The sequence below is a fragment of the Henckelia pumila genome, chromosome 1 (assembly GCF_033568475.1).
Source record: "Henckelia pumila isolate YLH828 chromosome 1, ASM3356847v2, whole genome shotgun sequence".
Lineage (NCBI taxonomy): Eukaryota > Viridiplantae > Streptophyta > Magnoliopsida > Lamiales > Gesneriaceae > Henckelia > Henckelia pumila.
Genome location: NC_133120.1, coordinates 88,024,351 through 88,042,666, shown reverse-complemented (window position 1 = coordinate 88,042,666; position 18,316 = coordinate 88,024,351). Strand labels below are relative to the sequence as shown.

General features: G+C 34.2%; 3 protein-coding genes across 3 annotated transcripts; 1 reads left to right on the top strand and 2 right to left on the bottom strand.

Moving 5' to 3' along the window:
* Positions 1-1,102: 1,102 nt before the first annotated feature.
* Positions 1,103-5,486, top strand: LOC140891328 (uncharacterized). The gene is made up of 8 exons (XM_073299776.1): positions 1,103-1,595; positions 1,694-1,781; positions 2,320-2,405; positions 3,492-3,570; positions 3,748-3,807; positions 4,277-4,398; positions 4,704-4,775; positions 5,121-5,486. Exons 1-8 carry the CDS (start codon positions 1,234-1,236, stop codon positions 5,221-5,223), a joined length of 972 nt encoding a protein of 323 aa, XP_073155877.1. The 5' UTR covers positions 1,103-1,233; the 3' UTR covers positions 5,224-5,486.
* A 742-nt stretch (positions 5,487-6,228) lies between these two features.
* On the bottom strand, positions 6,229-12,052 carry LOC140891320 (probable plastidic glucose transporter 1). The gene is made up of 12 exons (XM_073299764.1): positions 11,709-12,052; positions 11,493-11,622; positions 11,042-11,242; positions 10,564-10,663; positions 10,189-10,301; positions 9,678-9,771; positions 9,449-9,605; positions 8,472-8,618; positions 8,321-8,394; positions 7,939-8,027; positions 6,635-6,749; positions 6,229-6,564 (listed from the first exon to the last, which is right to left on the bottom strand). Exons 1-12 carry the CDS (start codon positions 11,896-11,898, stop codon positions 6,379-6,381), a joined length of 1,596 nt encoding a protein of 531 aa, XP_073155865.1. The 5' UTR covers positions 11,899-12,052; the 3' UTR covers positions 6,229-6,378.
* A 2,764-nt stretch (positions 12,053-14,816) lies between these two features.
* Positions 14,817-16,340, bottom strand: LOC140876087 (protein SHORT-ROOT-like). The gene has a single exon (XM_073279940.1). It carries the CDS (start codon positions 16,247-16,249, stop codon positions 14,906-14,908), a length of 1,344 nt encoding a protein of 447 aa, XP_073136041.1. The 5' UTR covers positions 16,250-16,340; the 3' UTR covers positions 14,817-14,905.
* Positions 16,341-18,316: the final 1,976 nt, after the last annotated feature.

Below are 18,316 nucleotides of genomic sequence, written 5' to 3'. Positions count from 1 at the left end.
TTATCATTATTTTATTAAACTAACTTCGTATTTCCAATTTTTTCATTAAACATGCATTCATAAACAAGTATTTAAATAATTTCAAGTACCAAAATATTGAACTAAACTGATAAGTTCAAACATATTGTTTTTTCGATTTAGGATTATATATTATTGAACCAAAATTTAAATTTTTTGAGAATATGCATTGCACAATTTGTAATAAATAATAAAAAATAACATGCTTATATAATTCTAAATTGAAAAAGTAATATTCATGAACTTATCATTTGGTTTAATATTTTGGTATTTTTAGATATTTAAATTTTTATTTATGAATCATGTTTAATGAAGAAGTTGAAAACACGAAGTGATTTGATAAAATAATGATAACGAAATAAAATAATAATTTTTTTAGAAATAAATTAATTAAAAATTAAAAATAAAAAATAAAAAATAAAAACAAATAAAATTAAAAATATTTGGTACTTATCATACATTTATCATTTTGATTTAATATTTTGGTATTTTTTAGGTATTTAAATCTCGTTATGAATGCATTTTTAATGGAGAAGTTGAAAAAAAGAAGAAAATTTAATAAAATAATTATAACAAGATAAAATAATAATATTTTTTAGAAAACAATTATATAATCATAATAAATAAAAAATTAAAATTAATAAAACGAAAAATATTTGCTAAATATTTTATAATTAGATTTTAAAAAAAATTATGTATTATGGGTTGAATAGATTTAAAAATTATTTTCACAGGGGTCAAATATGCATTTTTAATATTTCACAGAGGTATTTGGTGCAAAAAAATATCAAAATCTTTGCCCAATCGCATGAGGGACGCGTGCGCAACAATCACTTATTTTAAGGGGCGAGTGTGCTAATTTTTTAAAAGGTTAGAGTTGAAGATGCCTATTAAAATTTCAAAAAAAAGAAGTGTGCATTTTCAATATTTAATAAAAAAACTGTTTGGTGCAAATAAATCTTTTATTCTCAAAGCACCGAATATCAAATCAAAATAAAAAATAAATAAATAAAATAAAACCCCCTCGAGCCTGAGTTATTTGATTTAGATCTTCATAAATACACAAAAAATTCTACAGCCATTTGTAGTTTGAGGTAAGACTATGTATGTATTAAAATTTCGTAATTTTCCTATGGAGAATTGTAGTCTGTGAAAGAGAGAGGCTTTATTTGATTTAGATCTTGATAAAATTCAGATAATAGACGAAGAGAAGGAATGTTTATGCCCTGTTGTGTGTATGCACCAAGCTCTCATTTCACCATTTCAATGGAGCTCCATACCTCTTCATCTCCATTCTTGGCAATCCCTCAATATAATGGAATGCTTCCTGCTAATATGAAGATGATCACACAGCACATGTGTCTGTCTTTAGCTGCATCAAAGGATGTTAGAGCTAATATTGACCAAAGTTTCGATACAACTGTGAGCACGAGTGATGGAGATACCAGTGGTTTATCAAGTGAGAATGCTGCCAAAGGGTCAGGGACTTCAGCTAGAGGACGCCGTCTGTTAAAAGTTCGCGAGGAAAAGAGGAAGCGTGAATATGATCGTATCCATAACTATCCTTCTTGGGCAAAGTAATTTTCGCTGTCTCCTTTTCTTGTTGGCCTTCCTTGTTTTATTGTACATATATTCGTAGCATTGGCTGGTTTTTACTTGTGTAAATTAAGTGCAGGGTGTTGGAAGGTGCTTGTAATAATGATTCCGAGCTTCGAGCTGTTCTGGGAGACAGCATTGGTGACCCTGAACTCATGAGGAAAAGGGTAAGGTGGCATTTATTTGGATTTTCGCATCTAACTTGAAACTTTTTTTTTTTGTAATTTTTCCCTGAGTTTTTGGAACAAATTTCATTCAAGTGCTTGGTAATATGTTTATGAAAGCTTAAGATGATATGTATTTTAAAAAAATCGTTTAAAGTTATAGGCAATTTCTAATTTTGAAAACATTTATGCTAGTGGTTTTTACCATGCTTTTGATTCTTTATTTTTTTCTTTTTCTGGGTGTTTTTCGATTCTGGTTTTTTTTTTTGGGAGTTGATATGTTAGCGTTACTGTTATCCGTTTGATCAGGACCATAGGAAATACCTGCAATGAGGTATGCTGAATGGATCTATTCTGCCGTATTAATTTGTTCGGGGCACTTCTAAAGCTTTTTCCTTGTGCTTCTGAGATTCTGATCATAAACTGTGATAGGCATATTTTTGTGTACTTAGTACAGTGAAATCAGATCTGTCACTGGAGCATAACATGCATATGCTAGTTTTTCATCTAAAATTTGTAGTTGAAATTTATATATTGATAGGTGGAAGATAGGATACGTAGGAAGGGACGAGATTTCCAAAAATCAAAATCTGGCTCCGTCCTTGCATTCAAAGTCAGCTTTAGAGAGTAATGGCCTTTCACCTATTTGTTGCTTCTCAATATTTCTCTTTTAATACTTCCTTGCTTTGTTGCTAACCTTTCTTGTACTCCTTTCAATTCAATTGGTTTCTATAATCTATGTAATTGAAACTGAAGAGAGGCTGAATTGACTTCATATTACTTTTTGTTCTTTCTATATTTTAGTCGGCAGTTGGCACAAGAATGTTTTGGCACTTGTATTCTTTTTCACAGCCTAAATTTTTTTTGTCTGCAAATACGAAAACCAGGGCAACTTGTTTAATTGTACTGAGAGAATGAAATATGATTGATATTTCACATGGTTTGAGATCTTAAATTTTAACTCATCTATCTTTTACTGAATAATAGTTCCATGGAAGAATCCGTCAATTTCAAATGATGGTGAAGCAGATAACATTATAGATTATATTTTCCTCTTGCAGCTAGTAGTTATTCGATACGTGCCCACTCTTGGCGGTTTTTCTCTTTTCCAGCAATGCTTTAGATCTTAGATTACTGTCTTCATTTATGTTGTATGTATATATTGAAGATAATGAATTTGTGTGCATAAATCCAATGAAAACGCCTTGTTGAAAAATTCAACTATTGACAAGGGATTTTCTATATTTATGATGTTTCTTTTCTGTCAGTTGTTTTATGGCATGTGTGCTAACAATTAACGTAATTGCTTTTAGCTTTTTCTATTTTAGTGGCATATCTGTGACTTGCTTCACTTTCATTTATTACCAAAACCAAGGAGAGATGTGTACTATAATACTATTTAATTGTGATTCGAAGAAAGCAAAAAATTGAAATTTTTTGCAAACAACTCTATTCTAGCAAAGTCAACGACAAAGTTTTTCTAAAATATCGTTGTTGCTGTTAATATAACCGAGAGTGAAAATTTTACTATCGACTGTTTTGTAAGTTGTGGTTTCTGTTATGAGAACCAGCGTTATGCTTTTCCAGGATAACATTCATAGGACATTCTGAATTCTTTCCAAGTGACTATTTACAAACTTGTTATCTTATCTGAGCAGCCCAGTCTCCTGTGTACTTATGAAAATCTCACATGGTTTTCGTCATGGTTTCCAGTTTTAATCCTCTTGATTCCTGCATATGGTTTGAGCTGTATGGATCACCTTCAGATCGAGATGTTGATCTCCTCGGTAGTGTATGTCAATTTTCTGTTATATCCTTCTCATTCAAATGAGTTCGATTTCATCAGTTATTTTCGGGATTATGAAATTCCTATACGGTTTTTTTTTTTTTTTGTTGATCTGTTGTGTACCATGCTATGTGTTATGTCTACAAGCAAGCCCTTAGAACCATCGTATTACATGCTTCACAGGTTATTCAGTCATGGTATCTGATGGGTCGCCTAGGCGCATTTAATTCATCCAATATTCAGGTTCAATCTTCTAAACCTGATTATTTGTTAAATTTTTTTGAAAATTTGAAGAAATTTAGCAAGCCGGAGATCATTTTGAAGTACTTTGTGGCCTGCACTTGACAGTTATCAGACATGGTTTTATTTTACATGCATTTTTCTCTATTTGCTAACCATAAAATGGGTCAAGTTTTGTTTCATTGTAGCGTATGTTGTTGGGTTTGCATTATTTGTGGATATCTAATAAAGGCACGTTACTCCTTGACTTTTAGAGATTTAGTGGTACATGATCCATAGAAACGCCTATACCTTTACACATCTGCAGATTATTCACGAACAGACATCATGTTTAGGATATTATATGTATGCTGATTATGTTTGTGCTGGTATATTCTACATCATGAGAACATAGCATCTATCTATTGAATTATCATGGCATGAGTTATGATCATATAAACTTAGATGCTAAACCACTTTGTAACCTATGTAGTTGGCAAATTTATCCATGGAATACGACCCGATATATGATGCAGATAAAGGTTCTCAGGTGATGCCTTCATCATTTCATGATATAAGTGATGTCGAGTTCCAAGACAACTGGGGTAGAGTCTGGTATGTATTTTCTCCATAGTTCTCTCAGTACCTTCGACAATATTATATTTTGCTAAGTTATATTAACACTCAGTGATTGGTTTAATTGCCAAAATTCTGATTAATTTTTTTTTGCATGAAACCATTTATTTTTTAAGCCGACAATTTGAAGAAAAGCTCACATTTCTGTTAAATGTCTCGTTTGCTATCAGAATTCGTCATACAGCCATTCAAATCGCGTGGGGTGTTTTATAATTACATCAAACCTCAGATTCATTCTATTGAACTGTTTCTTCTAATATCATCGTAAACTCGTGTTATTACAGGGTAGACCTTGGTACAGCCGATTTCTTTTCAATTGACGTTCTTCTCAACTGCTTGACTGTATTAAGCTCAGAGTAAGCCCATCTCCTTTTTCTCTGTAGTGACATCAGGCATGCCCCCACGTACATGCAGCTGATTAGATTCAGAAATGGGATCTTGGGGTGCAATCGAACCGAAGCAAACCAAAAATGACTGATAATAACGTATTCAAGATTGAGCGCGAATAAATTTTTTCCATTTTCCATATATTTGGTTTGAACTTGCAAAATATTTGATTTTGAATATTCATGAAGTATCAGTAACAGGAGTAGTCGTCTCTAAAAAAACAATGGCGCTTCAAATGGTTTGGTCGATTATTTTATTCTCTAAAATATTTGTCGACTACTAATGAAGTGTTGGATTTTGTTTCTGTGTGACAGATATTTAGGAATTCAACAGGTAGTTTTTGGGGGGCGTCGAATGGGAGACTGGGAAGATGGGATGACAAGTCCTGAATATGGATACAAATGCTTCAAGATATAAACAACATTTGCTAGGATGAACAATCCTTTCTCTGGAATCGGTTATTGATGTCACATTGAAAAGATAATTTATACAAAAGAAGTTAAAGATCATGTTTCCGACTGTTTGCATTATTTATTGTCTTGTACTATTAGTTTATATTCTTAAGAATTCGATGACTGGAGATCAATACAACAAGGTACTGTGAATGCTGTGTGCATTTACTAAAATGTCTTGTATTAATGGTTTGTATTATACTTGAAAATCATAATATTGTGGGGGAACACAACCAAGATCACCAAAATTTCCTTGAACTCATATGGCAGTTTACAAAGTCGCTGATACTACAGATACACGGGGCATAATCGTGAACAACAAACCGGAACTCAAGCATGCCAAAAAATAATATCGTTTCACTAACGAGTTATGATACTGTGGTGAAACCCGAGATGCGGTGCCTTTCGAGATTGATCGACCATCTTGACCTCCCTCAGTCAACCTATCTCCATGGGATCATCAATGAAACTTTAGGTATGTGTCCAGATGTTCCGTTCTCGTCACGCACGAGTCATCGGCCAAGTGCATCGTAGGCAGATACCAAGTCCCTCAAGGGACTATGTTGTTGTTGAACTTATGGGACATCCAAAACAGTGACAAATTCTGGAAGAATCCAAGAAGATATGACCCAGAAAGATGCTTCGATCTCGGAGGGCCGAGGGATGGGCTTGTGTTGATGTCATTTGGATATGGAAGATGGGGCGTACCGGTGAGAATCTGGCTATGCACGTTGTGGGATTGGCTTTGGGGTCACTGATTCAGTGCTTTGAATGGGAGAGAGTTGGGGGAGACCCAGTGGACATGAGTGAAGGGCGCTTACAATGCCCAAGGCTCAGTCTTTGGTGGCTAAATATAGGCCAACGCAAATGATGAAGAAGTTGCTTTCACAAATTTGATCCATTGTGATTATATTGGGAGTAATGTTATTTTTTTTTTATCTTATGTTTCTTATTTACAAATATGAAGTTTCGTGTATTCTAACTTGGTGGATTGAAAAATACAATATTGGCTATTGAAGATTCAAGCCACAAGAGTGCAACAGGCAATTTTATACATCAACACAACCATATTATGGTTCAAAGCGCAAATTATGATCTTGCATGCATTCACCATCAATACTCATTTTCTGCCCTGAGACAGTGAAACCTCGATTTCTTCAAGGGATCGCCCTTTAGTTTCGACGATGAAATAATATGCAAATACCGCAGCTAACAAGGAAACCCCACCAAAGCCGGCGTAAACTGGAGCAACCCCAAATTTATCCACGAGTTCAAGGAAATACAGGCCCACCAAGAAGTTGAAAACCTGAAATCACCAAGCATATTACATCAGCCTAAGTCTTAGATTGCATGACAGTTACCTTATGTTTACATACCCAGTGAACAGAGAAACTGAATGCCATTATTTTCCCTCGTGTCCGGTTACTGCTTAGCTCAGGTATAATAATACCTGTAACCGGGCCAGCGCCAAGAGCAAAAGTAAATATGTACCTATAAGCAACAATCTTTGAAGTCAAAAGACGGTAACGCTTAAAGTCCTGTCCCACATTAGTTTTATGGGAGATGGATAAAATGGTGAATGTAATAAAATAGTTGCAAATTGAGCACATTATGTTGAATTTGCACGAGTAAAGTGCCTGTTGGGCTTGGACTGTGTCTCCAACTTCAACCTCATGGACTTCCTCATTCTTAGTAAACCAAACAGATGGTCAAGGCCCAAGTCAATTATTATTGGACTGGATATGCTCAGGCCGTTATGCAGTTGAAGGTTAGGTACAGTGGTTAAGCTTGCAACCGGTTCACTGGTCCAGCTGGTATATGGAATGCTAGGTAGTGAGGAAGGGTTACCGGCTCTTGAAGGAGGGTATAAGTTTACTGAAAGACTTCAGAGTATGGACACACGAGGGAGAGTGAAAACCAAGTTCAAAAGTCTTCCAAAGTTCAGCAATTCACGAAGAACACAGAGAGAGGGTCAATACAAGGCAGTAGATTACATACAAGAATAGGAGCCAAGAGAAGATCGATCTTGTTGTATTCTTGGTTTATTTACTGGAAATTTGTATTGTAAAACTTCCTGTGGATTCAATAAAGTGCTTCTGGAGTTCCTCTGTGCACGTAGGCCATTCGAGTGGCTGAACCGCGTAACCGATCGTGTTCTTTGTTCTTGTGTGTTTTATTTGAGCATTCATATTGGTTGGTGTGTGTTGGCTTAGTCAGGGTATGATCTTGTATTCATCGTGAGATCTGATAAGGTCTAAGGTGATTTCTTGCTAAAGGTATTATTGCATTTGTGATCCTGGAATTCTTTGTTCCACTTCCTACAGTGCCCATGGAGCATCACAGTACAATCTCGCATTAACAAAAATGTCAGGTAAAATTGCGGAAAATTTTGATGCAAAAAGGATTTGGTTCATGCTAATGCATTTAATTTTATTTCTAAGTAGAATACTTTGCCAACTAAAACACAAGGAGCTTCATTTCAAACTATATCACTCCCTTTCCATAATTAAATTTCCCAAAATTATCTACTTGCAGATATATGCGTAGGCAGGCATATACGGATAAAGAACTCACATGACATTAAAAGATAGCATGCTTTAAAAAAGTAAAGAGGAAATGCACAAGATGAGATAAGGGTATTCGATGGGATTTACTATCAGATTGTTATTAGAAACCATACATTATGGTGCCGAAAATTGATAAATTGCCGCTGATCTCGCTGCCCAAAGGAAAGCTGATGCCACCGACTATGGCAAACATTGAAACAGCCTGCAGAAGAATCATTACGTTTATTAAAAACACAGGCGATAAAAATAATTTGCAATAACTATGTCTTGGCCTTGTAATATTCGAGAGTATTCAGTATAGCCATCTCGTTCGACTTATTTCATTCAGAAAATCGATCAAAAGCATATTTGGCTATTGGTATGGAAAAAGATTACGCATTGAATGAACCTCATATTTCGACACACGGTCACTATATGTCATCTTAAAGTCAAATTGAACAAATATATTTTATCAAATTATATCATATGCGTATGCATAACTGTATGTTTACTCACCATTCCCAAGTAACTTCCGATGAGTAGCACCTGTCTCCCTTGCTTATCCATTAAGTATGAGGCACAAAGTGCGCCTAAAAATCAGCTCAGATAAGAAATTTGAGACCAGAGTTTTTGCAATAACTAGTATAGATATAAATAAAGGTAAGACCTGCCAAGTTGGTACATCCAACATATAAGCTGGTCAAAGCACTACTCGTGATCCCTACATCTCGAAAAGTCAAGGATGAAAAATAAAGAACTCCGTTTATGCCCGCAAATTGCTGAAGAATAAAAAGGGCACCACCAATGAACGCAGCTGCAGCCACAAAAAAATGTAATGGGCATTTAAGTATGTACATGCGATGCTAAGTATAATATAAGAAAGTTCAACATATAAAAAGCTTGAAAATAATAATGTCAAGAAAAATAGTCTTGCGTTATTCATAATCCCTAATTGTGTCCCATCATTCATTTGTTTAAAGATAACCTTTTACATTGAAAAATTTAAATCTGATCAATATAAAAATCAATTCCGTTAGACTAGGGCAGTCTAAGCCTTTGATCCTAATTTACCAAAAGCAGCTTCAAGTATCTGCTAAAACTCAAGAGTTAGAATAGTTTCTGAAGTTTCCCTTTTCATAGCTACCGAATAAAGCAAAGGAGACTATGTTCCATGAACGTTCTGCTTAGTTCACAATCAGATTGCAGAGCAAGAACGTCTGCCCTAAAAGTTCAACTTTATTTTCGAAAAGTTAAGGTTCTATTTCAATATCCCAACAACATAATCTGTTTCTTTAATCCTCACTCAAGGTTGCATAAATAAAAACCGATATGTTTCGTTCATACATTGAATTATACCATACAAATCATACAAATTCCTTAAATTACAGGCTGGATTTGAAGCAAAAGAAAATGATTTTTCTTTGGTTTATGCAGGTTCTGCAAGGCCGAAATGCTTCATACAAAGTCCCCTAGTGACGCAATGGACGGAAAATCGTTCCAAGAAACTCAAAGAACTCCAACGTATTCAATGTGCAAGGTAACATAATGGTTTTTTAGCAGAATAAGCAACGAACCACAACATGCTTTTCAAGCTCAAAAACACAAATTGGCAAATGAAAAATGAAAATAACACCTTGATATCACCTCTAGAGTGAGGCTCTGCCAGGAGTTCCATCCAATCACTCTCTAAACCAGCACCATCATTTTTAATGACAGACTGGAATTCTTCGATTACTTTATCGACTTCAGATGGCCCCCAGAGCCTGCTTATCACTTCTTTGGCTTCACCAAGTTTCCCTGCCTAAAGAGATACAGGATAATTATCTAGAATCGTAGAATTATAAAGGCAGCCAAGAAATAAAATGTAACATACTTTACATAGCCAACGGGGACTGTCAACTGCAAATTGCATGCCGAGGGCAATAATGAAACCCGGGATGCTAGCCATGTATAACATTAACCTCCACCTGGTATCACAAGACTTCAAATTCAACAGAAGGATTGAAAATTCTGAAAATAAAGATTCCTTGTTGCAGAAATACTTGAGGGGAGCTTGAATGTAAGAAATTCACACCTCCTTCAAATTGAAAATTATAAATTTTATGTTGATTTCTGGAATTACTAGTTTCACAATCTAATTATATTAAACCGCCCCCATCACTGAATTTTCTATATCTGCACCTGATTATAAAGATAAAAATTAAAGCTTCTGTATGGGATAAAAGTGGTAACATAAATTTTTACAGATATGTAAACATTTTATTCGTCCCAGGCTATAAATATTGAAAGAGATTTAAGAACACAAGAAGAGAAGACAACAAACAAGAATATCATCAACTTTCAAAATTAGAATAGTGAGGAATATGCAATTAGGATGTGCTCACCAGTGGGGATCGTTTTCTGAAGGGATGCCTAAACATAACGATGCAATAATTCCAAGGCACGTCCCAATTTGAGAAAAGGTCCCCAAAGCACCCCTAAATTTTGTTGGTGCAATCTATGAAAGAAGTATACAAGTTAATAATACAACAAGACTGATAATAGTCAAAGCTATACAATTCAAGCTCAGCATTTGCTAGGACCAAAAATATCACTTTATTTGATCAAAATTTAGACTGAGTGCTAACAATTTAATTAACTATAGGTTACGTTACTCAATGTATTGCTAGAAAACTGGACATTTGGGTAGCGACAGAAGGAGTAAAAAATAGATGATTTTGTTGATCACACAACTTAAAAGTTTGAAGCATTAACGTTACCTCCGAAATATAAATAGGAACGAGAACTGTATTCACACCAATACCAAGGCCAACAAGAAATCTCCCACAGAGTATTTCATTCAAGGTGTGTGCTTGAGCACTGGCATAAATTATTCAAACATCAAATTAGAAAATGGCATGAAAGCGTATATCTTACAAAATAAATATTTTTAACAAAAAAAGATAATAAATTTTGAAAATGTGTTGCTACGAGGTCAGCTATTTCTTTAATCAGAAGTCAAATGATAGTTATACTAAATGTCGAAGAGCCATGATCATGGATTTTTATTTCTTTTTCCTAGCATGCTTGTGTCGAGTGATTTCACTGGGAAAGTGTAAATGGTTGACTAACGCCTATCACTCCCGTGATACACTAGAAAGTGTAAAACATACATCCGTCGAACACGGTTTTTCAAGCACTTATGATTTATCAAAGATGCAACAATAGCAAATAAAACATCTATCCAAAAGAATTTACCATATAATTGCACCAAGTATGAGAGGTATTGTGTCAATTTGAAAGGTACGGCGACAACCAAGTTTATCCACAAGAAAACCACAGCTTACGCTTCCAATAAATGCACCACCGATGAATATGCTAACAACAAGACCCTCTAAAAAGGAATTGCCTTCAAAACCAAGCTCTTTAGCAATCGAGACAATAGGACCATTCATTACCCTGAATCATGGATAAGCATGGAAACTTTCAGAGACGGAGGCAGACACGAAAAAGACAACATGTCAACAACACATCAGCTAACAATACACATTTTAAGTCCAGTGCACTGTTTCAAAAGATTAAAAATGAATTCAATCTAAAACAACTCAAATTAGACGTAATAATGAGCCAGATCAGCAGCTAACCTACCATATACATTCATAGAACATGCATAAATCAAGTTTTTAGCAATCAAGAATATCATAATTACCCAATGTGATAACCGAAGACAAAATTGGACATGGAAGCAGTCAAAACATGTGGAAAAGCTGGCAACCATCCAAATTCAATCCCTTCATCAGCAGTGCTCTTTTCAGTCGAGGGGAGCTTATCTTCGCCATCTGAAGAACCCAAAAGAACACAAATTGTTCATCCACCCCCCAAAAACATACGACACAAACAATCACGAAGAACCCACATGACATACCTGAATCCTCAGGCTCCAACTCATGAATCTGCCGCTGTTTCACCGCACGAAGTTTGAAGTCCTTGTTGCTTAAAAGTGAGCATGAAATAGAAGGAAAAAGTGGGCACTTTTTGCTTGAAATGATGGGTGTCCGAAGCAAAACAGTTGAATGCCATGTGGGCGCGGAGAAAAACGGAATAGCTTCGAGCATTTGGATCAAGAAAAGGGAATCACTTGTGCACGAACGATACAGCGAGCTGTAATTTTAGTCCCAAAGGATCAATCAACGGAACCCAGACAACTATTTCTTTATATATGAAAGCATTTTGAAGCTGCGTGGCTTTGAATTTAATTTGCAGAACTCGTGTCCATTTTCTAGCTTTTTCTTGGATTGTGTGAGTCATTGGCATGAAGTTAACGTACGGCATTAGTATTATTGTGGTGTTTTTTTTTTTTTTTTTGAAAAAAAATGTGCTGTTTTTTTTTGGATTATTTTATGCTGTTTTTTTTTGGATTATTTTATGTTATTCCTGGAGTACTTCTCCCCAATGATGTGGTCAAATATCAATCATTGGATCATCAACACATATGTCAATTTTCATAAAAATATAAAGGTTCCACGTGATCTAATGGTATTGAAATAGGGGGAGAAACACACCCGGTATAGCATAGACTAACCCGTTTTTCTTTCCCCTTCTGTTTGTAATGGGCTATCTTAAAAAAATAATAATAAAAATCCTATTTTAATTTTAATTTTATATCGTTTATTAAAAATCTCTAGAATATAAAATTGCACCGCTGGACTGCATTAAATAATTCGGTTATAATTTTATTGTTTACATAAAATAATTGATCAAATGTTAAATTTGTACATTACATATTTGTTACATAAAATAGAACAAATTTTAAATGAGTTAAATTGACATTCATATTAATTAATATTAAATACTATAAGAACCTACATCGACAGATTTGAAATTTATGATAATCAAAATATATTTTAAATCCATAAATTTAAAATTTACTCATTTAAACACAACATAAAATGGTATCTGTTGCTAAAAAAAGTAAAAACAAGTAATACAACCCGTTGCATGCATCATGCTATTTTAAGGAACAAATATAAATTTTCTAATTTTCTTTTAAAAAGAATTAACCTCGAAAGGCACCCCATCCCACATGAGTCAAAATCCATTGACTCATATCAATTTTCTAATTTTCGCTCGAGAAAGTGTCTATCAGTAGAGCTGTCAAACGGACCAACCCATGGCGGGGCGGGCCGGCCCACCAAAAACCCACCTTTTGGTGGGTCGATGGCGGGCCGACCCACCATCCTGGCGGGCTGGAAATCCTCAACCCAACCCAACCCACGGGCAAACCCGCGCGGGTCGCGGGCCTAGGCGGGTTGGCCCATCTAGACTCACCTTTTGTTGATTGAAAAAATTTCAACCCAACCCACTTAAATTATGTGGCGGGTCGGGCCAACCCGACGAGCCTAACTCAAATTGACGGCTCTATCTATCGGTTATAAGATGGTGCAACCTTGCGATAATCATTTTCCTTACATAGTATTGGGCCTCTTCATGTTTGGTATCATTGGGCCTATTACGAATGACTTCCTTATATTTGTATTTATGCGGACTGAATTTGAACGAGGCCCATATTTGGAAGACCCCGGAAACCTACTCACTGTGTATTGCTTTTATTGCATTTTTTTAAAATTTAGATCTCACAGTTTTTTCAAGAAATAAAATTTATGGATTTTAAATTTTAAAAAAATTTATGGATTTTAATAAGTTTCACACCATATATATTATATATATCTTTACATAAATTACTATTTTTTTATAAATTCTTTAAAAAATACATATATAATTTATTCCCATTAAATATTCCTTGAAATTAATGAAATATTTTAGCGTCGGCCATAAATGGACAAAATAAATAAAGGGGAAAAAGGTGTAATGACTAATGAGATTAAAGTTTGCAGGAAAAATAGAAAAGGGGGATTTTAATTTCCACTATAAAAGATTTTGGAGCGGAAAGGTGAAATATGCTGTTCATATCAGTAGACAAAAAGGCAAACTTGGGTTTCATTTGGTATGCTTGTGCTTGCCACCCAAACATACCTTTTTAATGAACGCCACCTTTTTTTATATTATTTTTATTATTTTCGGATTCATTCATTTATATGCGGGAAAATAGCAAAACAGTCATTCAAAGTTATCTATTTTGTGTTTTGGTCATCACGTAGTTATTTAAATTTGGGTTTTGATCTCATAAGTTGGATTATATCGTGGTTCTCGGTTTTTTTTTTTCAGACGTGACACTAAAAATATTGTGAAACCCAAATTTGAGTTATCCATTTGTATTGCATCAATGAATTATCAGACTCCTGTAAAGAAATTCTTTTTCTTTTTCCTTTAAGTTCGTTTAATAATCTACGTATATTTGTAATTAGAATCGTAATTTCATTTCTATATATGTTATTTGATTGTATTTCTTTGGAACGAGTCAACGAGATGCCACTTTTTGATCAGTTTCTAAGTTCACTATAATGATATCAGAAATCATAGCTCTAACAAGGAAAAATACAAAAAATATAAAATAAAATGAAAAAGAAAATACATATTTTATAGAATTAATTCATCCGTACGTTGAGTTTAAATAGATTGACCATGATTAATTAAGATGGACGAATTCAATTGATTCAAAATATATTTCATCGTGCAATTAAGGTTATGTTTTAATTTGAATCCCAATATTATTTTCTATCAATATCCCAGTGTATTACTTGGTCCTGATTAATTTATAACAATTTATAGAATCTGAATCTATATATTGAAGTACTTATATTAAATGTAAACTAAAGGCATCGCATATACACACACTTGTGATAGTCTAGCCACCAGTACTAGCTCAACATGTTTCAAACAAGAAGAGAGAAAAGACCACTACAACTAATAAAACTTGAATCAAATAATTATAACGTCAAGATCAGAATCATAAAGAATTAAGTTCTTCAAATAAATCATATATATATATATATATATAATATGCTTAATTGCAACCCTTAAAAATCAACGATATATATATATCTTATAGAAATCTCATGCTAGTATAAAATCTTAAAACAAGAAATCTATAGCACAAAAATATTAATCAACTGAAGTAAAAACACATACTTTAATCTTTAAAAAAGAAAAAAACCACATACTTTAGGGTTTCCACACTGAAGTCCAGACTACAGGTTCTTGTTTCCAACTCAAATAAATACCTGAATCATCAACCGAACCGGTGGGTAATACATACGACCATCCGGCTCGATATCGCTTAAGCAAGGCCTTGATATCATCCATGACATCGTCGCTATATCCAACCGACGAAAAACCCGAACCCCGGAGCCTCTCCACCCATTGGATCCCCCTCTCCCTCCTCTCATTATCCCCTCCTGCATGATCACGACTTTCGTCGTCGTCGCAAGCCAAAACCCTCACTATGGTTCTGGAGCACTCCCTCTCCAACATCAACTTCTCATTGCTAGTAGTTGGGAAACTCTCCTCCAACATGTCGAAATATGCCGTGTAGAACCTCAAACACTCCTCGAAGCACTTGACGAAGTCATTTCTATTAGTCGAAAAATCGGCCTCTTCTTCGACTATTGTGACAACCCTAGGTCTTAGGGTTTGGATCATTTTGATGACATCCATCCTTTCTTCAACATGAACCTTTCTCAATGCGCCAATACAATTCACAGCCAAAGCTTCGTCATCTCGAACCCCTAGACCCTCTTTCGTCAGGTCGCCTAGCCGGTTCAGGCCGCTCATGACCTTGAACTGGAAGGGCACTCCCATGAGCCTTGCAAACTTCTCCATTCTTGGAGCTATCTCCTTCATAACCGACTTCGCGATGCCGGTTGTCACGACGATGGTAAGCTTTAAACTAGGCGTTTCATCGGTCCTTGTGGCTAAGGCTTCTAAAAGAGTAGGCCACTGTGTGCACAAAGTGTTGCTTATATCAACAATATGAATCTTGGACTCACCTTCCAAGGCTTCCAAAATGGCCCCATTCGATGCCACATGACCAAAAGTTGTCCAAGGGCTCACTTCTTGGAACTTTAGGATCAATTTTCGGATAGAGTCGAAGGAGTGGCTCTTCTCTGCCACCGATATTAGGGTTTTGTGACAGCGGTGGCCGGAGTCGGTCGCCTTACAAAACAGGGCTTGCAAGAAATAAGATGCCAACTTTTGATCACAATCTCCATATGGAGAAGCAAGCTCATTCAACATCCATAGAAGGTGATGGATCTTGGTGGAGTCCTTATCAGACATGGCTGTGGCACACTCTGTGAGTAGTTTCGAAGCCCACTTGGCGTCGGAAGCCTCGGCCGAATCCGAGGATAGTTGGCTTGCTGCAGATGTGCTGTTGCTTTGAGGCTGCTGGTTGATGAAATTGCTTCCTTGTGTATCCAACTGATGATCAAGAATTGGATTAATGTTTTTGGGGTTGGAAATTGTGTGTAAGAAGCCAGCTTCATTTGAGAGGATCGAAGTTCTATCCATATGAGCTTTAAAGCCGAGTCTTTTTTTTTTTTTTTTTTTTTCTCTCTATTTGAAGGCACTAATTATACTCCATAGTTTAAAACTATATGTATGTAAGTTTATGTGCGCCAAAATATAAATGCACACATATATGCGTATATAAATAGGAGTGGACCAACGGCACACCTTGAAGGGGGCCATTCTTTAATTCCCCTAACCAAAAAATATAAAATATATATGTGTGTGTGTGTGTGTATATATATATATAATATGTTGATGAGAAAGACAATATGATCAAATTATATTTGTGTAAACCTATGTATATATTTTCTACATTGCATCATATATGGAACACATATAATGACAAGTGCTTGTGAGAATATAATTTTGTCAAGTAATCATCAAGTCTGATTTTATATATTATCATAACCTTGTTTTTATTATGTGATAGGACTAAGAATTGTTTAATAATCTACCAAAAAAATGGAGGAAGATACAACCACTCGAAACATCTATCATTTTGGAAAAATAAAAAGTGAGCGCGCATCGCATGATCTCTTTAAATGAAAATTTATATAAAATTTATAAGGTCAACACTTTTCTTAATTTAGTTAATTTTTTTCGTAATTTATACACTTTAAATCGCTCATCAACTAAAATGTGAGTTCAATATCTATCGTATATATGGATTAATAATAACTCGTGTGATACATATATACTTCATAGAAAGAGAAAAAAATAGTTTTTCTTAAAGAAGTTAAAATGAAAGTAATAATATATTAATAATATTCTTATTTACTATCATCAAATTAGTTATTTAATTGATATTTGAAGTTGAAGTGATATTTTCCTTTCAACAAACGAGGTATATATTGCTTATGAAGCAATGGAATCTTCATTAATTAATTAGGATAATGGGTATATTGCAAAGCACAAGATTTTTCGTCATAGCTAATGAAAACAAATAGATGATGATAAAAACGATACAGAGAAGACAGCCACATATGACTCTCCAACTTTTTTTTTTTTTTTTTTTCCTTCATAATTAAATTATCCAACCAATCGGTATACTACATATTTTATGTTTCCCCACTTAAGATATATTACAAATATAGTTTTCAGTAACTATATATAATTATTTTCAATTTCTATAGAAAATGAAAACAAAATAATTATTAGTGGAGTACTTATTTATGTCGAAAAGACTTGGCCTCAATTGAATTTCCTTTTTTTTCTTTTTTTCTTTTTTTGAGGTAAGAGACAATCGAATTTTGATCTTCTAACAAATATAAACTGTCCTACTAATTTTTTTTTATTTCATCATTTTCTACTGGAGTGCTAACATGCCGTCTGATCATGCCAGATGTTGAACAAATTATTTCAAAATAATTGGAGTGAGATCTATTTTTAATTAGTTAAAGTACGTACCAAAATCCAATTTAGCCCAACTTATAAGATAATAATTTTTATTTTCTCTATTAATTATAAATCAGTAAATCTCGCTTGCAAGAGGGTGACAATATTGATATCCAAATACCTAAAACAAAGATGATTAATTATTATTATTTTTCCTCAGTTGTATCTAATTAGGTTTCAAAAGTGACAGCTTCGTTCCGAAGAATCTCTAATCTTCTTGGTGAACCAGTACATGTTAAGAAGCCAAATAATTTATTTTTGTTGTTGATATCTGAACAACCTCTTTCAATTCATATCGCAAGAGCAAAGATCATTGTCAACGTCTCAAAATTACGAATATTGTATTTTAATTTAGTGCATGTTTAAATTTTTAATATTTGATATGTATAGTGTAATAAACTTCTAATATTCGACATAGTTATTCCATTAGCATATATAACTATAATCTGTTGTAGAACTCAGATAAAAAATTGACTAAAACAAAAATATATAATCAATTAATATCTTATTCTTATCTTATATTTATCAATCTTTATATATATATATATACCGACCTTTACAACAGATTTAAATTAATTAATTTGTTAAAAAATATTATTTTAGGGAGGAAAACTTTAAAGGGGATAAAACCAAAACCAAATGGTACCAGTATGAAGTTTATTCCGCACTGAA